Source organism: Pocillopora damicornis, chromosome 4 (assembly GCF_964200805.1).
Source record: "Pocillopora damicornis chromosome 4, jaPocDami1.2, whole genome shotgun sequence".
Lineage (NCBI taxonomy): Eukaryota > Metazoa > Cnidaria > Anthozoa > Scleractinia > Pocilloporidae > Pocillopora > Pocillopora damicornis.
The window spans coordinates 26,757,053-26,783,603 of record NC_142673.1 but is presented as its reverse complement, the minus strand read 5'-3'; the positions used below and the strand labels follow the sequence as shown (position 1 = coordinate 26,783,603).

The following is a 26,551-nucleotide window of genomic DNA, read 5'->3' as shown; positions in this document are numbered from 1 at the left end:
CCGAATGATTTGGGACTGTTATTACGGCCAAAACAATTTTTGAGCAGGTAGATGGTACAGAAAACAGAGGTAAAGCAAATTAAAGAGAGAGAGGATTCACCGAAATACTTTTATTTGTCAAATGATAAAGTTGATTTAAACGGCTTCCAAACAAACTTTGAAGCGTTTATTTCACAAGTAACTTGTCACGACCTGACATCTGGCAATAGGAGAGCACGTTAGAAAGGAAAACGAGTGTACACTTTTAAAAAGAAAAGAAAAACAAACAACGGCAAGGTAAATGACTGTGGCGATAATTTTTTCCTCCGATCTGTCAGAAAATGTCACGGAAAGTAATTGTAAATAAAAACATATGATTTGAAGTTATGAGGGTTTGCCCAGTTGTTTGCTGAAATGGCTTGTGTAAATCTGGTATTTCCTCCACAAAAAAACTTAAATCAAATGAATCTCTTCAACTAGACACAGGGGGATTGAATGCAGCTTCTTATCATTGAAATCCTTCGGTTTCTATTGCGCAATTTGCCATACAAATGTCCAAATTCAACGGACTTGCCAAGAGTTTTAACGAAATTGTGATTATAGTAGAACTCAAAACTTAGCTCACCGCTTTACAACGAACAAACCGTTTGGGAGAGTTTAAATAAATGAAAACTCCATTGATTAATCCAATTGCAAACAAATACACCGCTCTTTAACTTTCCGAGCTACCCTTTGTAAAGGATTAAAATTAATTACGAATGGTTTTTTAGGCGGCTTTTCAACCTATTTAATGACATTTTGCGACCACAAATTCATTTCGAAACCACTTTTTTTATTGCAACCAAAGTGATTCGAGAAAGAGAAAAGAGAGGGAGCAACTGCAGAATACTCTAACTTCCACTTTGGTCCACCTCATTTACATGTGTCTGGAGGCTTTGAAGTTCGAGGCATAAAACAATAAACGTTATTCTTTCTCAATGACATGTAAATGAGTGGCAGGGTATTCTGTAGTCGAGACAAAGGGAGGATTGATAAGACATTTATGATCTCGAGGTCGTGACTGATGTCTTTGTTTTGAAAGTACTGCCGGAAAAACGAAATGTATTTATGAAAAATGACAACGAAGCCAAGGATGTACTCGGCGACTCACGAAAGCGTTACCGTGCCCGTGGGAAGAGATAAGAAAATCCGGACCGCGAAAAGAACCAATCAGTTTTCAGGATTCGTTAGTATGCCCTCTGAGGAAAAAAAAGATCACACTCTCCACATATTTTGATATCAGCGACGGGAGCGGATTTGGAAAAATATTGTTATTTCTGGAGAGAACGATAAAGCAAAACCTCCAGAACAATCAAAGGAAGACATCAGGCGATGCCAGCTGTTCATTATTCCTAAAACTACTCTGTTGTTGTGAGATAGAGGGGGTTCCGTCTTAATCTTAATCTCTGTACTAGATGCTGCAGTTGACTTGCTCTCTCACTTTGTTTGCAAAGAAGTATGCCCCCTATGTTCTGCCATTCGTAAAACTCCTTACCCCCAAGAATCTAATTTTTAGTTGCAGTTTAATTCGAAATGCCTTCTTCAATGTTCTCTTAATTTTTTGGAGAATCTCTTTGCATCGCCAGCAATAAATCAAATGATTCAATGATGAGTTGAGAAAAACTAAGAATGCAGCGAAACGATTAGCTACTTTGAAGGACAACGAAAATTTGAAATTTTACAGTGAATATACTTGGAACATAACAAACATTAACAAAAACTGCAAACACGAGGAAAGCAATCAAAAATGACTTTTTCTCTCGAAAAAATCTTGTGGTGTTTTGTCTATACAACTGACGTTGGCTTTGTATCTGATTTTGATCATTTCTTGTAACCTTGAAAATGTGAGTGCATGCCATGGAGTTTACAAGCAGTTCAAGAAAACCCCATGGCAACAAGTACGACGGGATTTTGTTGCGGCGCTAAAATGAAAATGAAAGCAGAAACACTACTTGTCAACCATAACGATGCCTAAACTACAGCAACACGGCGAGGAGTGACCAGTTCGAGATATATGAAGTGGAAGTAAATGGCCAGAAATCTATCCTATGCAATAGCTGTTGTGGTAAGAAATGATGCGGAAGCCGGTAGAGCTAAGCTGAAAAGATACATTGTATAAATGGACGGACAGAAGATTTCAAAATCAGAGTAACCTACCTGGTGACATGACAGCAGTGATAACACCTTTCGTTGATTGTGGAACCAATCCCACGGCAAGATCAGGGGTTGATTGCGATTTCAACAGAAAAATGAAGGATATAGGAGAAGTTCCTGTGTAATGGAGTTAGCTCTTAATTGTCCTCTATTGTAAGATCGAGTCACCCAACTATATTAAACCTAAAAAAATTAAATTTTTTCTAACTCAGAAGTCAATAAATTTTATCTAACAATGTGATTTTGAAACATCTCACTCACTTTTGACTCTCATTCAATTTAAGCTTGCTCTTAGCCGGTGATCTGATGTATTGTTTAATCAAAGACACTCAAAACCTACAGGCAACTTGAGTTTGGGAACGTACACAGCTGTCCAACTGTCACTGATGGAGAAAAATGACTAGCGACAATTTATTTCCAGAATTTTCTTTCACCCTAAAGAGAAGAGGATTCTTAGCTTTTCATTTGGGAACACCAACCAGGATAAAAATTTATTTAATTACGTTTACCATGAAAGAAAAGAGACTCACGAGCCATTCACGCTAGAAAGTACCGCAGAACTGAGAGCAGCAAGATACGAAATTCTAAGAACGGATTTTATTGCCAATGCGTGTACTCGAAAACAAAACATTTTCATGCAAGAAATATTGTTTTCTTGAGTGCTTCATAAAAAGAAATGGCCGATTGATCTTTCTGGGGAATCGCTTTCACTAGATTGCCTTTTCTCCTCCCTCCGTCAATAGTTACACACTTTATTTCGCATAGGCAAATTTCACCCCTCTTTGTGAGTTAGGAATACAGGAAAACACGCCCCGTAAAAGCAGATATGTGAGATATACAAACAATTCCTAAAGGTATTCTTGTAGTGATAAAGTAATAAAGCTATTTGGTCGTTCCTCATTGTATTCCTGCATTGCATGTATTGGTTCAAAGCTGTAATTGAGCATTAAAGAGTAACTGGGCAATTTCTTAGAAGGATGCTGCTGCAGGATTCTCCCTCTCCTCTTCCCATGCTCTCCTCGCCCACATTATCGGACATTCCTACCAAAAAATATGATAATAAGTCTACCAGCGTTCTATCTCAAATGCTGCAATTTGATTGGCTGAGATTTTCGCTTTCTAATTAGCAAATAGCTTCTGTGTTCTCGTACGTCTGAACGATAACAGATAACGTCAAAATGATGTAAGAATAAAAAAGTGTCGCACTAAGTGCAGCCCCCTATCAACAACTACCAAGGAATAGAAACGGCCGAAACTCATAATCTAGTTATTAATTAGTGCTACAGAAGTATTTACCAATATGAACAATCACAAGAGATATTTTTGGCAAAGAACTGCAAGCTTCCAATTGCGTTCACCTTGGCACATTCGATCATTCCATTTTCCTCTTGTTCCGTTCTTATTTTTAAACATGTGAACGCATTTCTCCTTATTCCTGGAATTGTTTGGTTCTCCTTTTGCCCATGCGGAGTATTGACCAGCCAGTGGAGCACCATCAACCCAGTGGAAATCATCATCTTCTCTGTAAAGTCCAAGCCAAACACCCGCCTTTGACACGTTGGGCTTATTCAAGATCATATCAAGTATGAACGTGTTCTCTTCGGCTGACCGCACAACTGGAAGGTCAGCTGCGTGAGTTTGACAGCTTATGCGAGCATCGCTCCAGTTCGAGAATGAAATTTCGAGAAGAAGGTAACATGAGTGTCTATGTTTCACCCAGTCTTGTTGGTCGTCTGGGCATTCCTGCTTAAAACCAAAGAAGAAAATGATCAAAGCGAAGAGAAGAACGATGAAAGATGAAGGCCACGTAAAAGTTATTTTTCAATTAAGATAACAGTCCTAAAGGAGTTACATTGCAGTTTGGAAGCCAAGAGTTGTCTTCAATTTTCAAATCTTTTAATCGATCTCATCTATTTCATCAGTTGCCAAAATTTTTCCTTCATGGGCTATTACTAACTTTTTCAATTTTTCATCCTGACGAACTAGATTTTTTTAAACAGCTGCATGGTAAAATTGGACCCCAAATATCACGTGATTATGATTAAAATAAGTCTATGAGTTTGTTTTTGTATTTGATCGATGGAGTTATACATAGCAGAGTAGATAAATTCGGCCGCCTGATCAGTCCAGAGCTGAGAAAACAATGCAAAACAATTTAATCCGAGGGAAACCAAACTATACACATCAGGAAAGAATCATGGCGCGTGTGAAGAAAGCGCAGGTTCACATATGTCAAAATTGTAAACAGAGTTACGTAGTCCATTGTCATTTTAATAAAATCATGGAAGCTTCAGCTTTTATAAAGAAGCAATTTAATTATTTACTTTATTTCAGGAGCTGGGGAAGCAGTTTGAAATTGCAAACACAGAACGTCAAGTGCTCTTTTCACGAAAAGCAAGCATTAGTTACTATCAGTTCAGTCAGCCTTAAACACACCAGATCTCACAAGCTGAATTAATAATATTGTGATAAATAACGCTTAAATTGAAAGGGACTAAGAAAGTAATCTTAGTTGTACGCTAACTTCTGAAACTAAAGCAAACTATACGAGTACACGAAAAAATCTTTGAAAAGAGGTTTGTCATTATTTCTATCAACTGAATATTTTCCAAAATGAAAATTTCTTGCTAAGAAGAAATGACTTTCGTTTTACCTAGTCTTCTTTCATTTTAAAAATCAATTCCGTATTTTACCTTGAACAACATCGAGAAAGTAAATCCTTTATGATCGTCAAAGTCGAGATCTTTGTTTCTAGTGAAGACGCCATGCTTGCCATTAAGTTCGCAGACACCTGCTGTCCCTTCTTTTTCGATCGTGGACAACGACTTAAAATTTACTGAAGAGCAAAGAGCATTTTTCATACATTCGTGGCCACAAGATAACAAACTCGAAGAAATAAGCCGCTTGAGAACATGACCTTTCAGCTTCTCATTTTCTTGCATCGCAAAATACGATGAACGTGAATCCAACATAGAGGCAGCTCCTTTGATCAACTGCAAAGCAATTGTAATTTGAAAGACGAGAGATAGCGACATAGCCCTTCGCCCCATGATAAACAAAATTCAGTAGCAACTGCCAGGGAGAATATTCAGCCTTTTTTCAGAATACACTCTTAATCCAATTTAAATGAACTCTGACTTTGCTCACGCCGGAATTTATTGTTTTCAAAGAACTTACGACTGAGACCCTGCCTATGTGACCGTATAGACGTGTTTCCCCTTTTTTCAACAGTCTACGGAAGTCCAGGCTAAGATATGTCTAAGCAGGATGGATTAAATTTGTCTTAGCTTTTGAAGGGTACACTGTGTTATCTAAAGTTTGATTCCGGCTTGCTTTCATTTCAGTTATAACTAAGCAAACAAGATGAAACTATTAATAAGTGGAAAAAGGAAAGGGAGAGAAACAACCAAAAATTTAATGGACCAACACTGTCACTGTCTTTTGAAATATCTTAATAAGCAAGACTTTAAAAAAAGGTGCTCATTTTTTGTGGTCGAAGTTGACGTTTTCGTGGATATTGGAAATGCATTTGACAGGTATAGAAAATTATCCCGTTTGCTCAAAAGGCACTCAAAACACGCAATCGTCCAACTTTTCCTTCCAAGTAGGTGCAAAATTGGGACAAAATAGCGACACAGCTTGCATTAGTATCCTTAAATTTAAGTTTGTTAAATTAATTATTTCCATCTTTGAATGTAAAGTTTGGTTCTGTTTAAATAATTTGTGCCGTGAATATGCATAATTGACCAAGCGTGAGGTTACGATAGCTGGCTAATGGCTGAGTTCCTTGAAATGAATGACGTGACAGTAACCATAGTTAAGAAAAAATTATTACATGTTTGTGAGTGACCACTGATATTAAAGCTTTGGGTTTCCACAAAAGACTGAACAAACAAATATTCGAATCATTTCATGAAATATTGGGATGCGCACATTATATTTTCATGTTCAAATGTCTGTTGTACATAAATGAAGGTCTCTGAGCATGGCTTAAACGAAATATTTCTTTTAAAGTTATTTTCACGATTTTGCGAATCGGTAGCAGATAACGGCCGGGTTTAATGAAGAATTTAAGAGAACCAAGAAGAGAGAAACTTGATAGGCCGCTAAAAATGATGTTCGAAGGCCGTCTACCATTGACGAAATAGTGCAGCACAATATGGGAAGTAACAAATAACAAAGACACCATTGGCTGCCATGACACTTATGGCTGATATCTTTTCTTGGTGTGCTGTGTATGCTTGCATCTGATTGGTCGCCTGAGGTTGGACACGTATCCGATTCTGATGATATCTAATGGCTTTGTAAATGCGAATGTATGCCACAGTTGTTCCAAGAGCTGCGGTGATTGAAAAAGTTAAGTTTATAACAGAGAACCGTGCCATGAAAGTTCCATGCACTTGAACAAGCTTTTCATATTCTACCAACTTCTGGGCACAGAACTTGTAAACCATTGCAAACGTGTGCAACTCAAATATCGCTATGGTGCAACTGATCAAAGATGCCTGGGGGGCATTCTAACAAAATCTTTCACTTAGAAGCTTACGGGGAAATGTTAAATTACAACAAAAATTTTGGCTAAAATCTGCCTAACCTCTCAAATGCAGCCTTTACCAATCACCTAATTTTTGGAACAGCTTGTTTCATTTGATTGTCGCATACAAATAATGTGGGTAAGCACTAGCGACAGACAGAAATATCATCAAAAGTGCCGTTCGCGATCAGTTGTTGTCTACATACAAAGCTAAATTACTCTTGAATTTATAGTTCTTTGGAATAAAGACGTCCTAAGTTACATTGAATTTCAAGTTGAAACGATAGTTTAGTAAACGATAGTAAAGATGAAAATTTATGTGATTCAAATTGAAAAAAATGATTTATCTGTCCATTTCTGTAGGTAGCCTTCATGTCAAAAGCTCTGCGGGTTTTTTTACGGTCACTTGATAAAAAATGAAAAGAACACTATTTACGTTCAAGCAAATTACAATTTCAAAATATTTTACTTCAAGTAACATATACCTCTAATTTCACTTTGTAAGGCACATTTAATCGTGAAACTGTGCTTCTCAGCTTTAAATGACGGTCGGGAGACATTTTAAAACTTGCTTTAAGTTTTAATTGCGTGCCTTTAAATTCACTTTGAATGGGCACATTAAATTATGAAACTGTGTCTCTCAGCACTAAATGACGGTTAGGTGATATCGTTCAACTTGCTTTACGTTTTAATTGCGTGCGGATAAGGTAACTAATCGTTTTCTGCTGTAAAACAGAAATTTTATTTTTAGGTAACTCTTGATTTGCCACCCTTCTCTCACGGAATAATCGTCGTGATCCATGTGAGCCATGATCCTGTTCCGATGAAAGATAAAGCGGGCGATTAGTATCTGTAAAAAAAACGTGTAAGGGAAATATTTACCACTTTAGGGATGGAAAGGTTGCCGCTTTTTCAATTTCTCCGACAGTTTGTGAGTTTGGGCCTATCTGCACTAGCTGACAAAACTAGAATTGTACCGACAAAATCAAAGGACGAATTCTGTCATGACAATAATTTTTGTCTCCTATGCTGCATCCGCCAAAGGCGACCGAAGCTCCAGCTGTGAGATGATCATCTTGCACAATAACAGTCATGGCGGAATTATAAGAGTTTGTATGGGAATATTTACGACCGCTTTAACAAAGTAAAAAATCATCAAATTCTCAATAAAAATACCTCACCTTACTTCCACAGCGTATCACTTGTTATTTGACCGCTTACTTTGATGAAAAGAACCCATTTTAGCGATTTGTCCATTTCGAGGTTTTCTACGTACATAAGAAAAGGGCTTTTCTTTTTGTTGCGCAAGATGATCATCTCACAGCTGGAGCTTGGGCTGCCTGTGCATCCGCGCTAAAAATGTCGAAGCTGTCAATAAGCTGTCAAATTCGGTCAACAACCAAAAATAATATCGATATCATATTTTATTTTAATTTATTCAATTTAGCTGTGCGCACCAAAACATCACACGTTTTGGCGGGATAATAGAACATTTTCAAATGCTTCAACTAGTGGCGTGTATTTCGCTCAAATGGCAGACAAAATGATGCTTATGATGAGCATAGTATTAAGGCATTAATTTCCTAGACGCCAACAACTCTTTTAATGATTGAACACCGTAGAAGACGGAGACGCCGGGCACGTCGACACAACCCTTACTTTTGGAAACTTCAAAGACCAAACCGGTCTTGGGTCGAGATCCACCACAATGACCGAACGATTCTCGGGGAGTTTTTCAGAAGGTAACTGCGAATGGATCGTTGTACCTTCGATATTCTGTTGAATGTTTTGCAACCCGCTGTAATACGCGAAAATACCAAATTGCGTGACTGCTTTGCTCCAGAAAAAGTACTCGCACTTGGTTTGTGTCGTCTGGCGCACGGGAACTCTTATGAGGGCATTGGGCTGAATTTCAATGTTGGAAGATCGACTGTTCTAGAAGCAGTACGAGATGTTGTGGAGGATCTTGTGCAGCCACATCTACTGCTTTATTGTTAGTCTGATGAAGCGGCGACCGGAAAATTACTCCACTGTTGTAGGTCGCCCCGGCTGAATGAAAATTGTTTTACTTCCTGGTCTTCATAGGAACCATTCATGAATTGTTTCATGATGCAAATACGTCTTTTATTTATTTGCTCTATTTTATTTTCGAGTATGAATAAAATGGTCCAAAAAATAGTCCAAGGGTCTAATGGTCCAGTCCATACCTTCTCCTATTCCTTTTTTGTCAGATGATCTGTATATACATAAATTTGAATCCAATAACTCGATGAAATAGGGTAATAAATATTTTTATTTCGTTATAAATTCATTTATTTTTACTATTTGTCACTATTCGCGACTATTCGCTACTATTCGCCACTATTCGTCGCTATTCGTCACTATTCGCGACTATTCGCACTATTCGGTCTTTATTCACCACTATTCATCACTATTCGCCACTATTCGTCACTATTCGCACTACTCGGTCACTATTAGCCACTATTCATAGCTATTCTTCACTATTCGTCGCTATTCGTGACTATTCGCACTATTCGGTCACTGTTCGCCATTGTTCATCGCTATTCGCCACTATTCGTCGCTATTTGTCACTATTCGCGAGTATTCGCACTATTCGGTCACTATTTGGGTATTATCACTAACCTAGCTAGCTCTTACCCGGGTCAAATTTTGTCGGCGGTGCGTTTGAAAATTTGTCCGCTTCGACAAAAAACTGTCAAGTCGCGACAAACCATGCGCACTTTTAAAGTGTTGGTGATGACAGAAAATTTGTCTAAATAAACAATTATGTCGTTAGTGCGGATAGGCCCTTTGTAATCCTAACTGTAACTAAGAAACGACAATCATACATGCTGGTTCAAAATCATCTTTGCTAATTGCTTGCCGGAACAAGCAAAGCCGCATCAAGGGGGAGGTAAGATCGAGGGCATTTTCCCCTGTAAATGACTAAGGTTGAAGTCGATCTAAAAGTGATATTCCAGAATAAGAAAAGAGAGCACATGATCGGGCAGAGTTAATGACTAAATAATGGTGCTTCGTACTGAACTGTCATCGGTCGGTATGCAATACCTCACAAAAAAACCACAGTTACAAACACAAATATTCATGCCCTTATCTTGTTGATATATACCCTGGCAACATTAAATGTATTTTGGGCGCGTATTCTTGAAGCCTGAGGAGAGAGTGTTTTTGTCTCTTTAAAAGTTATTTAGGCTTGCTTAAAAATATTTATGATAATCAACAGATCATAATAGGACAGAGAGGGATAACGGGGCGTTGGCCAGGATATGTTGATTTCACTTTAGTTATTTTTAACTTGGGCTAAAAAATTTAACAGGTAATTTTAGTGTTAACAACTGAATTGAAAACGTAAATTTACCACTGTAGAGAGTTTAAAGACTTTAAAGTCTTTTAAAGCCTTTTAAAGGCTTTGAAGTCTTTTAAAGTCTTTTAAAGTCTTTAAAGCCTTTAAGCTCTTTACGGTGGTAAATTTCCGTTTTCAACTCAGTTGTTAGCCCTAAATTACCCGTTATACTCTCCCACCGACGCAGTACCACAGTTTCTTTAGAAACTTACCACCTCTAAAAATTTAACCTGAGTTGAACTTAAGTTGGAGTCCCTTAAACTATTTTTGTGTTCAAATTCTATACTTTAAAACAGGATCTCGTCATTGAATTATTTTTAATCTATATTTTTGGCGCCACTTGTCACATCAACGGATATTTTGACAGACAATTTGACGTCTTATCCTGTTCCGCTTCCGGGGCTAAACTGTATTTGTTAACCGGATGTGTTATAAGTCAAACCCATCTTGAGATCTTGAGGTGACAAAAATGTCAAAATAAACCATATATTAGTCCAAATTGACATAGAATCGAAGGATTCGGAAACAGTGTTGAAGAAGCTCTTAAATTAAATTTAAAAAACCGACAGCACTGTGTGACAATCAAGTTAGATCAGCTGCTCCTTTAGTTTTGGTTGATTGTCATTATAACTCTCTGATGTTCGGACGTCATTAACTCTTTGTATCTAACCCAGTGGTCTTCTAATAAAGACGAAAGTGCTTTGTTTATTTTTTGCCTCTGCCGCTGAGTCTAAATTGTCGAACTGATGCGTAGAATCTTTTTCAGAGTTCTTTTCAAATGTTTGCGGATCTCTTTATATCGCCAGCAATAAACTAAGGGATTAAGGGATGAATTAAGAAAAACTAAGAATACGGAGACATGATGAGCTACTCTGTAGGACAAACGGAATTCATCGTTCAACAGCGCAATTGTGCAACACAAGTTTGGAACGTAGCAAACAAGAAAAACAACATAAACAACTGAAGCATTAACAAACGACTTCTTTTCTCGAAGCTTCTCCATTGCTCCGCCTTTTTCCAGCTCACATTGCTTTGGTATCATATTTTGATGATATTTTACAACTCTTGAAAGATAAATGAAAATAGCCGTTGAGACAAGCAGTCCGAACACCTCAATAGCCACAGTCACATAGGCATAGCCAAGAATTGCAATGAAAACGGTAGCGCAAATACCACTTGTAAACCACAACACGGCCAAAACTGCAGTTACGCGGTTAGATGTGACCAGCTCATGATATCGCAAATGGAGGTAAATAGCAAGAAATCGATCCAAAGCCATGGTGGTTACGGTAAAAAATGAGGCTGAAGCCAGCAGAAACGCAGAGAAATGATAAAATGTGAAAATAATGGGGCAAAAGACATCGAAATTGTGGTTTTCACTTGCCACCATTTTAAGCATCGTTGCGTTGATAATACCGAATGTTAACTGTGGAATCAACCCTACGGCAAGATCGGAGAAAGCAAGATTGATAAACAACTTCCTTAAAGTGGATGGTACCGAGGAGGCTTTCCACAATGCACTTATGACTAGAAGATTTCCAACGAGTGCCACGATCGAAAATGTCAAATTTAAAATGGAAAAGTTAAGCACGAACGTGGCGTGAAAAAGAACAAGTTCTTGGATTCCTTCAAGCGTCTGAGTACAAAAGGGGGAAACCATGTTGAACTCAAGGTAAACTTAACATGAATTTATGATCATGAAATATTAAAGAGAAAATACCTAATGTAAATATGAATTTATTTAAAGAAAATGACTGATAAATTGAATTGACTTCTGCAGATGTTGCTTTACATATTTCATTCTATATTGTCACAAAACTCTTCCTTATCCGCTAAATTTGCTATGGTAAAGTATTTTGAGGAAATTTACAAGAGAAATATTTTAAGAGCAGCTTAAAGTCCTAGCTCATAAAATAGTGGGTCAGTTTTATTACTTATTTGTCATTTCTACCATAAATTTGTTTATTTTTAATGACATTCATGCATTGAGGAAAATTAAAAAAGGTAAAAAGTATCTCTTGAACATTATAAAGAGGAAGAAACGAGGCAAATAATTAAGTCGACTGATCCTCGTAAAATCTTGTTACGTATCCATTTAAGAAAATAATTAACATTTAATTTTTAAATATTTGGGAACGGAAAATTGTTCAGAAAAAAAAAAACTGAATGTTATTAACACCAAAATATCACGTTCGAAATTATTAGAGACGGTATTTGCCTTTGCCAGGGTTTTATTAGTCATGCGTCAAACTGTGGTCCTTTCATAATGTCAATGTAGACACCTCTTTCACATCATGCAAGTTCTACAGAACAATTGACTCGTAACTCTCAATGATCATAAAACTCCAATTACGATTTCAACGGCGAATCGTGCTAACTGAACATACGTCGTCTTCAATTGTCATTTTGGCTAACGAGACGTGAGGACACGGAAAACTTCAATTTCTTTATGTTTATCCATCTGGCCCCGGTTGTTCGAAGATCGGATAACGCTATCCAGTGGATAAATCTCTATCCGGTGGATAACGCTACACGTTTTGCTATCACTTATCCGCTGGATAGCGATTTATCCGTTGGATAGCGTTATCCATCCTTTATACAACTGGGCCCTGAACCTATATTCTACAGCATTTTAGCGATTCATTGTGGGGTGTTGCGTTCCGGCGTCTGTCAGTTTCGACTTTCTCCATTAAAGTGCTTAATTCGAACGCGCGTTCGCGTGTCAACAAATGCTGTGCCAGCGTGAGTGTTTGTAATTATTGATTACCTCATCATTAATTTTACAAAGTTTCTTTTGCCATTCAAAAATTCTCTCTTAAAGAATAGCTTTCTGAATGTTCAACTGCCTGAAAGTGGGGGTGATAAGCAAAGGGAGACAGGAAAAGACCTCTTAGGTGAAAACAAATAGTCCTCTTTAGAAGAATATAGCTTTTCGTCAAAACAGCTGAAAATAAAATTCTAATCAGCCAGCTTCTAGCGAGCAAACGTTGACGCGTTGACAAGTTATCTAAATCTGCAACTCGGCGTTTGGTTCGAAATTGAGGAGAGCCTAAAAAACATTCATTCATGAAGCTAAATAAAAAATTAAAAAAAAAAAGAGATATCCTGGTCTGATGTAACGAGGATATGTCCCGGATAGCCCATTTCAGTCCAAAGTTCTTGTCTAATTTGTATAGCTGATTTCTGCACGGGATGAAAATTGGAGGCTAGAATCGGGAATCGAGCATGGGTTAGCATGCAAGGGCTTTCACTCGTGAATCATCTGTTTTTTTTCCCGTAATTTCATTTGCAGCTTTCGAAACGGACAAACGGACACAGAAATTTCGCTGCGATATAAGATAAATTAACTTGCGAAAACTCAGCGAAGACGACCCACGAACAAATTGAGGGATGGGTACATGAGAGCGGCTTTAACTGGCTGCTGACAGGTCTACGTGGTACATAGGCCTCTCGTGTTGGCGTATAAGCCTTCGCTCGAGCCATAGTGATAGTCTTATTTTTCAGTTTTAGAATATTTTTCACTAATATTGATGGACACCCATTGTTAACACAAATTGAAACACACATTACGTAATATGTTAAACAGACATTCATAGACATAAACCTCTACCGTTTTACTAGTAGCGTGTCGAAAGGAAGTGAGAAAAAGTTTCAACTTGAAAAGGCGAAGCCAAGCGATCAAAAATTTTTCTTTTGTCGCTCAGATACGACAGGTGGGCGTAGTTTTCATTAGTTTTGCAAAATAAAAGAAACGTGGTCTCACATTGCAGATGTTTTGAAATACTGACTTAGCGTTGGCTTCCTTCATATGGACACTATTTTAAAAACCGACAGGAATCATCATTTTTTCCAGAAGAAATGCATAACTTTCGCTGTGAGGAGAGTACAAGAGCCACATGTAATCATTGATTTGATCTCTATATGGAATCCCGTTTTGATGTTATAACACAATGATTAAAGCATGGCTCCTTTGCCATGAAATAAAAAAAAAAAACAAATCCTTTGTGCAAAGAATCTTCAGAAGGCTAAAATAGACATCCGGAACGTTCTTGAGCAACTTTGGTAAGGCGAGCTTTTTTCGCAAGAGAATGTCCCACTTGTGAAAGGAAAAAAAATGTAGAGCTGTCATTGAGCTGTCATTTCTTCAAGTGCTCTCCGGGTTCCCAAAAAAGTTAATTATGCTCAAGACAATTTTAGTCCCCTGCTCTACCGAGTAATTACCTCTTCGTGCCTTAAATTAGTTACGTAACGGTCGGGTATCCCAACATATTGTCAATTTTCTGCTCGTGATCTGTTTGCAAGCAGATAAGCCCATCAACGTCACAACATCATTGGTTTAATTAATCAGGCAGAAACACGGTATTGCATGGAACTGTATTCAATTTACGTTAACATTGAAAAACTCGGAGACAATCAAGAATTGTCGAAAAAGAGTTTGCCCCTCAGACTCTGATAAGATGTAAATTTAATCAGCACTTGTAATGGTTATTGACGGAAAATAACATGTCAAGTTTAGACATCGCAATAGGCACACGAATGACACCTACAATGTGACATCTGTTATTTGTTCTCTGTTTGACAGCAAAGCTTTGTTTGTTTTTTTTTTTACATATCAAGAGAAATATCGTGGATTCGTTATCCATCCGGTTTTTTTTCCTATTTCTTTCCGCTTTACCGAAAAAAAGAGAGCTGAACTTCAGATTGCCGGGTATTGAATCAATAGTTAAAATTGCAAACTTAAAAAAAAACGCACCTTGTAAATACGCAGCAGGAATCAAAACAACGAAGCAGTGAGCATGAATGTGACTTTGAATTCAAGAAATGCATTTACTTCTAGAAACTTAAGTTACTCGTTGTCTTTACTGTACAATTTTCAATTCCTTGCATATAGATTATCTGAACTAAACTTTGCCTCAAAAATAAAAGAATAGACTTAAAGACAGTAAAAGGGTATAACGCCTTCTTTCAAGGCAAATTAAAGATTAAATCTTACTCCAACGCCTATACCAATAAAGTCAATTGCTTTAACATAATAAATTCTTCACAATTCTCTTTACAATTTGACGAATTTCGCGAATTCGCCAGCAGTAAATGATCGGATTTATAGAAGAATTCAACAGAATTAAGATAAATGAGACATAATACGCTATTATAGACGACGCTCGAGAATTATCCGCTATTAATATCAAAGTACAGCATAAATAGGGCAGATAACATCCCAGGAAAACAACATAAACAACGAGTGCGTTGATTGCAGACTTTTTCTCTCGAGCTTTGGATATTTCTTGATCATCATGCCTCTGTAACTGAGTTTGTATTTGATTCCGATGATATATCACAGCCTTATAGATTTTAAAATAAGCCACAGATGTAAGGAAGAGGCCAAGAATCAAAAGTACGTTAGCTACCATGTCACTGTATGCTGGAAGAGAGACGTAAATACCCGCAGCAATTCCACTTGCTATCCACACAAACACCAAAGCCAGAGAGAGACGTTTGGAAGTCACAAGTTCATGATAGCGAAGGTGGAGATAAATTGCGAGGAGTCGATCGATAGCAATTACCGTAACGTTCAAGAACGAAGCGCAGGCCAGTGAAAAGGTACAAAAATGACTTATGGTGAGTGTGACTGGGCAGAAGACGGAGAAGTTATATTCTCCATTGGCTGCCATTCGTAACATCTCCGCTATGATGCCACCGAACAAGGGCTGTGCGAATATTCCCACGGCAAGATCCGAAAAAGACAAACTCATGAATATCTTCCTCACTACAGGCGACATCGACGAACTTTTCCACATGGCACCAATGACGAGAAAGCCTCCAATGGTCGCCACGAGAGAAGAAAACAAAATTGAAATAAAGAGAAATAATAAAAACCCCCTGTTAGAATGTAGCATTATGTGTAACTCCTGTAACTGCAGATCGCAAAACTTTTCGACCATGAGATAATCGTTTTGGTTGCTCTGTCCTTTGGCCAACTGTATCTCCTACAGGATAATAAACAGAGAGTGTTGAGCAGATCTCCTAAGACGTACTTCCAAATTCTAATATTTGCGGGATTAAATATTTATTGTGCTCTGTAAATAGGTAGAGTTCATGCTGCTTTAAACACGGCCTATGAATGTTCTGTGCCCATTGAATAATTGCCTAACCACACGAGTACTGCATAAATATATTTTTTGGACGATAACCGCGAGGAAATAGAATGGTCAAATTAAGGTTCCTCGATATCTCTCTAAAGAAAGGCGAAAATGTCGTTCTTTTGTACAATCACTAAAATGGAAATCGTTTGGTGAGATAACAGAATTACACCTCGAGGCAAACTTTTTTAAGCCATCTATGCAAATTTGAATTTTTACATAAGGCAAAAGTAAATAGCAAAATAAATATTGCCATATTGCAACTTTTTATGAAATAAAAGCCGCATGATACTTCGTTGAAACACGCTAAACACGTTTCATTTGTCGATTTTTATTTCACGCGAAATTGTGCACCGATCACACAGTCATTCTACCAGGTCTTATAATCGATCAATAGCGGGTCAGGGCGATGAAATCATTAGTTCCTCTCGAACAGAAGCAAATAATTAACTCTCAACCAATAGGTATCTGTTCAAGTGAGTTTCTCCTTCAAACAAATACAGGAGAAATGAACTATTGAAAGCAATCGATGCTCCAAATATTAAAACTTAAAAAAAAAACAAAAAACATCTAATGGATTAGTAGGACTCGAACGGCCCAGCATGATTCACTATTGAGGACCCTATGGGGAATCCCACTTTTGTTTCAATCGCTTTAGGGGGCTTTATTTTATATTTTCGGTAATTGAAAGGAAATTTCAATTTAATTATGCGTGACGCTTTTTTGATGAAGTTGTCATCGTTAAGAAATTTTAATCTGATATCTCCTTTCAAAAAGTTCCGATCAAAATATCAACATTTCAATATGGTTGCTAGGATACGAATCTTTTGCTGCAAAGCTGTAAATGACAAGCTGGTAGGAGATATCCGGATGAGAATTTCGCAAATGTACACCGGTGAAGGATTTAGAAGTAAATTTAAGGCAGAAGTAAATCAATTTATCTTTTTCAAAAGCTCGTAACACTATTTATATCAAGAGGGAGCAAATTCCTTTGAACTGATGAATGTAAAACCCAACCATTATGATTAATAGTCTATCGAAGTTTCTATTCAACTTGTGAATTGCGACTTCTCAGAGACAAAATTCAAATTTGGCTTCTCGTGTCGAAGATGAAGCGTAGGTTTTAATCACTTTTTTAAATAGGATCCTATCATGCACCGGCAGTAAACAATTGAGAACGTATCAAGTGTTGAACAAATTAGGGAAACTTTCTGGCTTTCAATAGTCCTGTGCGGCCGTGTGTTTTCACTCGCTGCCTTCCAAATATGGGATGGGAGGTAAATGAAAGAAAGATCTCGGTTACAGGCATTGTGTCTCATTAGGAAATCACGGGGTCTAAAAAATCTTATACGAGCCCTATTTAAGATAGCCGTCTTCATCGTTTTCCAAGATAATAAATGAAGTCAAAGTGGTATCCTGTACGTATGACATTACTGAATTACAATCGGGAAATGATTTCAATCCATCGATATAAATGTGAAAAGTTAAACACGTTCATTTATCACGTAAATATTTTTGAAATGCCACCGTTTGTCCTTAGCTTTGTCCACGATACTGTCGCTGGGTTCAATTATTTTATGTCAGAGAAAAGGTAGATATCGGTAAAACGTACTTTACCTTCAAGTTAGAAACTGAAAAAGTATTTTCTCAAGCTTTGCATTCACCGTTCTTGTATGGTCTTTTCAAACTGTTTTTGATGTCAATGTTTTACGACACCAACAAAGCTTTACTATTACGCTAACGGATACGAATTTCTACTTTCATCTTGATATATAACATCTCTCGTGGGTGGGCGCAGGATACGAGTGAGAAATATTTCAGACAGCGTTACTCTCAAAGATAAAAACCACATCCAAGCACATTCATGTAAGATCACTCCTGCATATCATCTGTCATGAATGAAAAATGTCAAAATTGACAATTTTATATAGATAAGAGGCGATTTTCAGCTACAAAAAGTTAAGACTAACACTTTTAGAAAGATCCAAAACGACGACATTTCGACGTCGAAAAGGAACCAATATTAGTGTATTCTTTTTGACAAAAAAAGTCTTGCGCGTATGGAGCCATATTTACTATCTAGCGTGGACAATATTTCTCATGAAGAGCGTCTTGCAAACAAGACGTTTCCCGAGGAACTTTCGAAGGCACGCCTATGTGGTGTTTTGTGGTTGCCGAATTCTAGTTCTATACAAAAACTGAGTGCTTGTGTAGAGTAGGGGAGGGGGAATTCGTTTCGCAATTTGGAAATTTCGTCGCTGTAAGAGATTTGTGCCATCATAAATTTGTTCGCGAAATTATGTAAGGTGATGAAGAGCATGACGAGCATCAAGTGAAAGACAGCAGCGTCTCTTACTCAAGGCCAAACATTATCTAATACTGTCAGACGGCGGACTAATTACTTCAATCAGTTATTGTTACTACTGTTGAACATTTGAAATTTTTTTCTTCAACAAGAAAGCAGAAAAAGTTTATATCTAAAGAAGATCAAGTGGCTCCTGCTGTATAAAAAAAACCATCGATACATTAATTTTCATGTGATTGGGACTCGACAACTTCACCCCGGAAAAAAGAATTCGGTGACTGACAAACACGTTAGGACGTTGCAGTGGGGACATAAATCTCTTTAAATTTGTTTAAAAAAAAAAGTTTAGTTTGACATTACAGGGCGTGAAATTAACTTTTTTTCCTGATAGCCACTTGGCTCCTAAATTCTTCAAAGTGGTAGCCAATTCAAAAAAAGTTGGTCGCCATTTTCAAAGACAAACAAAATCTTTCTTTACGCTGTCAGCGTTCTAGATAGCCGCTCCAAAATTAAGTTAAGAAAAATATCTTTCACGTGCTGCAAAGTGGACACCAGGATAGATGATATACAACGTTCAGGTTCATCTAAATCCAAGATGGCGTCTAGTTATCGATCGAGATGCATATGCTACGTTTTGAAAACAAACTTAACGAGGAAGTTTGCCGCGGATTTATCTTTGCAAATCTTTTTGATTCTCTATATCTCCTGGTAAGGTTATGATGAAACGTTCTAGTCACCAATTTGGCGACTAACTTTCAGGATTTGGTCACCAAAGTGAAAAATTTAGTCGCATTGGCGCCTGTATTAGGCGCAATTTCACGCCCTGCATTGTATAGGAGTCTAATTAATCTACGAAAACGTCTTCTTCTTTTATATATATATATATATATATATATATATATATATATATATATATATATATATCATTTAATGTTTTGATGACATGTTGTTTTATCGCAGTATTTTTACAGACAAATTATGAAAAGTGGTGCGACATTAGCTTTATATCTGAGTATGTTGTATTTGTAATACCAAAGTTGTGAAGTAACGATAAAAAGAATAAAACATAGAATCGTTTTAAAAAAGGTACAAACGTGCTTGACAAAGCTAATTCAACAACATTTTATGATGGATTTTGTGTCCTCATAGGATTCATATCAGCTGCTCTGGAAATACAATATCACCATAGTAACGCTCAACGTCATAAGGACTTATTTGTAATATTTTTCTTAAGAGTCGTTTAGTCCACTAATCAAAACTGACTATTAATATACTCCCTAGTGCGAAATATGTGAAGGAGAATTAAACGATACTAATGCTTAATCTTTTCTTCAAATGTGCTACTTCTTGAATAAACGATATTTTACAAAACAAGCCGAGGGCACCGAAAGGGAATTTTGACCCTCCTTTGTGATTATTAAAATATGCTATACGTTTCAATTCTTGCATGGATAGAAATTATTCAGAGTCACGCGAGATTAAGAGTTTCCTTATCGTGTTTATCGCGTAAACGCGAATTTGTCTATATCTCCAGCAGTAAACCAGCGGGTTTAACGCAGAATTTAGAATAACCAAGAACAAAGTTGCATGATTAGCTACTAAATAGGATATTGAAGTACTGTCAGTTAATAACAAAATCGTGCCGCATAAATGTGGGGTGTAACAAGCCAGGAAAATAACATAGAAAAACAAAGAATTGATAGCTGCCCTCTGCTCACGGATAAATACTTTCAAGCGATGACCACCCTCTCTCATTTGGCTATTTATTCTTTTCTGATGATATCTTACGGCCATGTAGATTCGGATGTATGCTATGGTTGTCACAGGAAATCCAACGGCTTCGACAATCACAACCACCAAATGATTGTTGTTTGGAAGAGACACGAATAGTGCAGCGGTGACAACGCTTGTTACCCATAAAGATATCAACGCTAACACAATTCGGTTAGTAGTGACGAGTTCCTGATATCGGAGATGAAGAGAAACTGCTAGATATCTATCCACAGCGATGGCTAGAATGGTCAAGAACGAGGCGGACGCCAACAGAAATAAGAAGAAATAGAGCAAAATAAAGCTGGTTGAACACAAGTCAAACGGCTGGTCTCCATTTGCGTTTTTGTGCAACATCACTGCAACAATAACTCCAAACATCAGCTGAGGGCACATTCCAACAGCGAAATCAGCCACAGCAAGACTCAGGAACAATATCTTCAGATTCGAAGGTACTGACGATGCCTTTCTCAGAGCGCTGATAACGATGAGATTTGCAAGACATGTCAAAACGGAAAACATCAAGTTCAGGACGCAAAATGTAATCATAAAAATCCAATGATGAATCAGGAGCTTCATATTTTCTTCCAACCTCTGTTCGCAGAAAAGGGACCCCATTGCGAACTTACTCTTCAAATTAGTCGCCGCGAGAATCAATACAAACAGGAACAGTTTAATTTGCCGATTTTAAGAAAGATATGCAAAGCGGAAATATGATACCGCTGTGAGAGTCACTCGTATTTGTATTTAAACAAACAGCGATCGCAGACCTATCTGCTTAGCTGTGACTGAAGCGGCAAACATTGTTAACGCATGTAAACGTTCTTGAGCGGTTCATGGCCATGGCTTTAAAAAAGATTAAATAGTTAAATCATATTTACTAATTATTCGTAGGTGGTAATCAGCATTGTCAGAAATCTCCATAACAAATTCGATGTCTATGGGATCATTCAAAAATACTCGCCGAGATCGAAATTTGTCACAGCAAAATCATACAAAGAAGGGGATAGCCAGGAAAAGTTCATCTTCTCTCATTTCATTTATAGCTCACTGTCTATTCGGAAAGTTTAAAAGTGTGTCATTATGATAATCACCTTACGAAGGGTGATCATAACAATTCATGACGTAATCGTCGACCAATCACAGCGCTCTCTTCGTCACTTCTGTAGTTATCTAAGGAATCATACTGAGATATTTCAAGACCTATTTTTATATCATATATCTAAGAAATTGTTGATGCACCTGCTTCTTTGGGCGCCAACTTGTCACTTATTTCGAATACCAATCTTATTAGCATAAGTATGAGACAGTCCATATGTTATTAACGATGAGTGTATTTCAATAATAGTTCTTTGTTGTCAATTTGAAACGAAATAGAAAGTAAACATATTTTTAAAGGGTTCCATAAAATTATCATCTCACGAGGTTGTGCCTCGTGAGTCCACGACATTTTGACCACCACTGCGATGTGACTTTACTGAGTCCACATGGCCTGTTTGTATCATCTTCACCGGTTTTGAACGGTCACTTTGGCGGAAGCACTCATATGACATTACGAATAATTTCTCAAATAAATTATATTCCGTGTTTATCTCCTGAAATCAGTTTATATACTTCCTTTGAGTTCAAATGTCCTTTGGCCTATTAGGATTAATATCACGCACGAACCCCACGATAATGGTAGACGCGTATAAGCGCGTACAGCAACTGTGCTTCATTACTCTGCTTTAAGGCTAAGCCGCCATGTTATTACTTCTGACAACTCTATTTTAAATCCGACAGTAGGCAACACCTGCTACAAAAAGCGACAGCTCCGTCATAAATACGCCAACCTCAAATAAACGACAGAGCGATAACTACTTGTTCAAAGTCTTTTCTCAATTTCCTGGTGCTGAAGGTGTGAGTGCGCTGCAAGAAGCCTATCCGATACAATTGCCGCCATTGAAAATCAAGATGTGGCTACTGAGAAATACAACGAGACCTGAAATAAATACCTCTGCTGCTAATATTCTAGATGAGACATGGTCATCGAGAAGCGATGCAATTCAAGGAAATCACATTATTTACATGGTGTTGAGTCTGCGACGTCAACTGTCCTTTTTTTTCGCGAAGTACAAAGTTTGATAATTAGTACGAATCGCTTTCCGGGGTCTTTGTTTGATTGTTTAGATGATATATTCCTTGCTTTGTAAGTTTAACACGTTACTGTAACAATTTGTGTGTGTTGTTTGTGTCTATTAAGGTGTGAGCTTGAATAGATTGAATTAAAATTTGTAATGTTGTTATCCTCCTTGTTAAGCCTAGGTGCTTTTGGGGAAAACAATATACACTTAATGAATGGTCCCGCGGGAAACAGTTAGTTTTGTTCTCCCGAGAGTCCTGGTGATCAAGACTCGAGAGAAGAAAAAACAAACTAATTTCCCGAGGGACCATAAATTTAGTGCTTTGTTATCTATTTAGACTTCCCCTTAAACAATCATATGGGAAAAACGGCGCGCGAATATGATCAGGGGCACGTGACCAAGAATCAACCAATCACAGTACTCGTTTTTTTGAGTGAAAACTGGGTAATAACAATGAAAAATATGTTTGAACAAAAAAATAAAGTCAGCGTGCATGAGTATCAAGTGGGTGATTGCTTTCTTGGCATCCTTATTCAGTATCCATATATGATTAAAACTTCCACATCAGCTGGATAACTAAAACCCGCAGCAAAATAAGAGCATGCAAGACTGTTTAACCTCTTCGTTAAGGGGCTAGGATCAAATTTCCCTTCCAAAAGCAAGAATAACGAAGACTTTCCCAGAGACGATCTCGGGAGAAAATGTTTGGTTTCAAATGCAAAGAAGCCACTTTGAAATTTCCTTACCAAGTCTTGAATACTCCTTTAATTTATAATTACAAAGATCAACAATTTCTTGCTAAGTAACATTTTCAGGGCCTTAAAAATCGATCAGTCTTTAATTATGTTTCAGCTATTGAGAGAGGGAGGGGAACACGTGCTAGGACAAAGTTGGACGGTTTCATTGGATAATCATCCAAATTTCAAATGCCTCTCAACTTATCATTTTTACGCTTCCAATTAAAAGGCGCATGGGAATCTCACAGGTGTATTCATGAGTAGACCTTAATTACTTTCAAGTTGAATACCCGGTTGAATAGATGTTTCTATTGCTGGTGACGACTCAGCAGTGACAGGGGAAAGAATTTGCGGACATTTCAGTATTTAGGTTTCAAACTGTCTTAACGTTTTGGGACGGCTGACATCCTTTCATCATTTTCAATTGTCCTACCTTAATGATTGATCCAAGATTATTATAGTATCAGTGAAAGAGTAATGTGCATGGTTAGACGAATATTGATTAGTTTTGTGGATATTCCATCAACTCTTTATGTGTCGAATCATCACTCCTAAGCTACCAATCAAAAAGCTCCAAGGAATCTTGCAGGTGACCACAAGCCTTTAATTGCTGTCAAGTTAAGCACTTGACTGAATGAATGTTTTCATTGCTGCTTACAGTTAGTGGAAGCTAAAAGAAGTTCGAGAGGACTTCAGTTTCAAATTCTGAACATTTCGAGGCATCCAATTTTTGTTATCAACCCAGTTATTCCAGCTTTGGCCATAGAAAACTGAACGCTCTGGAATATGTAACAACCATCCAGCAAAGTGGATAGCAATAAGATTAAGATACACATATTTATTCAAAACGCTATTCAGAGCAAGCCCAGACAGTAGTATTTGAGTTTCAAATTAAATTCGTTACACTTAGGTGCGCCTACTTCCTTTAATCTGCTCAGTTCTTCGATATTTGCCGAAAATAGTGTCTAAACTCTGAAAAATCAAGTTTACAAAAAACAGTCATGAAAAAAGAAATGCAAAATGGAGATTAAAATTAACATACTTAATCAAAAAACTAATCAGAACAGTGCAAGTAAAGAAATTGTGGAAGAACTGTGGTAATAATAATACAAAAAAGCGACATCACCTCAAGTTAACACACTTAAAATTTCACTTAAGACCGGAAGCACGACAGAAGTCGATGCAAGACCACTAAGGAACCTATACAAACGGCAAAGCGACAAAAGCTTGTTCTGGTGTCACAATCTCCTGGTACAGAAGATTTTGATAAACAAACAGCGCAACTGCCGCCATTGAACAAGGCGTGGTTACGAGACCTGAGATAAAGTCACAATGAAGGGAGATAACATTTAGATGATAATCTTCATCGGCCCATCTCATATCGGCTGTGCGTGCAACTCAACACGCTGCAAAATCAGAGAATGCAAGACTCTTAAACTTCTCTACGGTCGCTGACATCGCAGAGTAAGGGTAAGGACGACAAATAATAGACAGCCACAAGAGAAAACTTTAGATTAGAACGCGTAAAACCAGCTTGAAGGTACATTAATGAATGACAATTTTTACACACTCCTCTGGGTGGTCACACCATCGTTTTGACAGTAAGCCTAAAGTTAGTTAGAGTTAAATAAAGATCCCAAATTTTCATGCCGATAGATTTTCAATGGCCTTACCTGAATGATAGATCCAAGATCATTCCAGTATCAGTGAAAGAGTAAAATGAATGGTCAGACGAATATTGATCAGTTTTGTGGATATCCCATCAAGTATTCTTTGTGTGTCGAATCATCACTCTTAAGCTTCCAATCAAAAAGCCCAAAAGAATCTTCACGTAGCAGGTGAAAATTAACGTATAATTGCTGTCAAGTCAAGCACATAACTGATAGATGTTCTAATTGCTGGCGACAGCTAGTGACAGGCAAAAGAAGTTCGAGAGTGTTCCAGTCTTAAATTCTAAACACTTGGAGGCAGCTAACTTTGGTTATCAATCAAGTTATTGAAGCTTTGGCTATGGGCAACTGAGCGCTCTGGAAAATTTAACAGCCCTCTAACAAAGTGGATTGCAATAAGACTGTAATTAAAATATATTTTCAAAACGCAAGTCAGCTGAGTAGTGTACAATGATTGTGATAATAAAGAATTTGTCGCGCCATATTTCATGGGTTTAGTGCTGCTTTACGATAATAGGAAAATAGCATGGAACAAAACTTTAAAAATTCCACCTCTTAGCTCTACGATGAAAAATGAGTTGTTAAAAAGACGTTTCACTATTAATCATACTTTTCTTTAACTTTAAAATTTTGATGAGATTGAGGATATTTTAGTATTCCCCGAAAGCATGTTTCACATACAAGTAATTACATTTCGCCTTTGAACTCTCCGACATTGGTACCGCGAACAATTTATTGAACTTTAACTTGCAGATTGAGGGTCTCAGTGGGGTGATGGCTTTTACGGCTAACGGTTAAATTTTGGCTATTTTACTCCTAACGATTGATTTCATTTTATTTTTGTCACCAAAGTTATTTTTAATGGTTAACTTTTTTTACGACTATTGGCTGAACTTGTCAATTTTAACGCCTAACGGCTAAATTTTTTGGTCATTTAACGGTTGTCGATTAACCTCACTGAGACCCTCTACACTGTAAGAAGAGTCTTGAAATTTCTACGAACCTTTGTCGAAATTTGAGAAATAGAAAATTATTTAGACCTCATTCTCAGTGCGTAGCTGTAGATATTCTAAATGATTTGTAGACGATGGTGCGAAGAAAAAATATGACTGCAGCGTTGGTGTTTTGACTGTGATGAAACTAGATCTTTTTAAACATTTCTCTTACTTAAGTTAACACGGCTTAAAATCCGCAAATTTCTAAGACGTCAGCTATATATTTGCGTCTAAATGCGAAACTAATTAACAAGATTTAGATGAATAGAAGGTAAAATTAATTGGAAGGCGAGTGATTACATATTTCTTTATTCCGCCTCTTTTTGCCAAAGTTCGCTTTTGCGAACTTTTTCAAAGGCAGCTTTCAAAATGATTCGAGGAGTATTTTCCACAAATTTAAAAAAAAAAAAAAGAAAACAGCAACGACAGATCCAAGCTAAATGAAAAAAGGGAGGAAAAGTAGAACAACACGAGGAAAGATGGGGGAAGAACCACAAGTTTATACATACAATTTCTAGTGCCATGCAGTGGATCTTGTTGTCCGTGGCGTTTTAAGAATTCGAGAGAGGATGTTTATTTGTTTAAATCCGTAAAAATGATTTGTACCCAATTCGCGTGCCACACGGACCGGAGGAAAACCACGGTAATACTTACCAACCCTGATACGATAGAAATTTATCGAAGAAATCATATTGCTGTTCGGAAGGTTGCCTCAAATGAAACGGATCCATCTGAAAAGTT

At 37.3% G+C, this 26,551-nt stretch overlaps 3 protein-coding genes and 2 long non-coding RNA genes across 8 annotated transcripts; 1 reads left to right on the top strand and 4 right to left on the bottom strand.

The window, feature by feature from the left end:
• Positions 1-2,754: 2,754 nt before the first annotated feature.
• Positions 2,755-5,620, bottom strand: LOC149047457 (CD209 antigen-like). 4 transcript variants are annotated; one of them, XM_089205091.1, is made up of 3 exons: positions 4,866-5,620; positions 3,469-3,918; positions 2,755-3,213 (listed from the first exon to the last, which is right to left on the bottom strand). In XM_089205091.1, exons 1-2 carry the CDS (start codon positions 5,220-5,222, stop codon positions 3,481-3,483), a joined length of 795 nt encoding a protein of 264 aa, XP_089061217.1. In that variant the 5' UTR covers positions 5,223-5,620; the 3' UTR covers positions 2,755-3,213; positions 3,469-3,480. The 4 variants fall into 4 exon arrangements, with proteins under 4 accessions (XP_089061217.1, XP_089061215.1, XP_089061218.1 ...); XM_089205089.1 differs by having other exon boundaries at positions 3,531-3,918; XM_089205092.1 differs by having other exon boundaries at positions 3,469-3,915; positions 4,866-5,616.
• A 1,825-nt stretch (positions 5,621-7,445) lies between these two features.
• On the bottom strand, positions 7,446-8,015 carry LOC149047456 (uncharacterized). Its single transcript, XR_016186192.1, has 2 exons — positions 7,888-8,015; positions 7,446-7,521 (listed from the first exon to the last, which is right to left on the bottom strand). It is a non-coding gene; the product is annotated as an uncharacterized LOC149047456 (long non-coding RNA).
• Positions 8,016-8,157: 142 nt separating this feature from the next.
• LOC113667369 (melanocyte-stimulating hormone receptor) lies at positions 8,158-24,890 on the bottom strand. The gene is made up of 2 exons (XM_027183185.2): positions 24,819-24,890; positions 8,158-16,057 (listed from the first exon to the last, which is right to left on the bottom strand). Exon 2 carries the CDS (start codon positions 11,728-11,730, stop codon positions 10,801-10,803), a length of 930 nt encoding a protein of 309 aa, XP_027038986.2. The 5' UTR covers positions 11,731-16,057; positions 24,819-24,890; the 3' UTR covers positions 8,158-10,800.
• Positions 11,569-22,906, top strand: LOC149047455 (uncharacterized). Its single transcript, XR_016186190.1, has 2 exons — positions 11,569-11,742; positions 22,068-22,906. It is a non-coding gene; the product is annotated as an uncharacterized LOC149047455 (long non-coding RNA).
• LOC113667368 (melanocortin receptor 4-like) lies at positions 19,426-22,183 on the bottom strand. The gene has a single exon (XM_027183184.2). The coding sequence runs from the start codon at positions 20,901-20,903 to the stop codon at positions 19,974-19,976; it is 930 nt and encodes a 309-aa protein (XP_027038985.2). The 5' UTR covers positions 20,904-22,183; the 3' UTR covers positions 19,426-19,973.
• Positions 24,891-26,551: the final 1,661 nt, after the last annotated feature.

Excerpts from the sequence above, each read along its gene's own strand:
- LOC113667368 (XM_027183184.2), bottom strand. The coding sequence starts at position 20,903 with ATGGGGTCCCTTTTCTGCGAACAGAGGTTGGAAGAAAATATGAAGCTC.
- LOC149047457 (XM_089205089.1), bottom strand. The coding sequence starts at position 5,222 with ATGGGGCGAAGGGCTATGTCGCTATCTCTCGTCTTTCAAATTACAATT. Across the intron at positions 3,919-4,865 it reads CTTTCTCGATGTTGTTCAAG|CAGGAATGCCCAGACGACCA; the intron begins GTAAAATACGGA and ends TTTGGTTTTAAG. Across the intron at positions 3,214-3,530 it reads GAATGATCGAATGTGCCAAG|GAATGTCCGATAATGTGGGC; the intron begins GTGAACGCAATT and ends ATTTTTTGGTAG.
- LOC113667369 (XM_027183185.2), bottom strand. The coding sequence starts at position 11,730 with ATGGTTTCCCCCTTTTGTACTCAGACGCTTGAAGGAATCCAAGAACTT.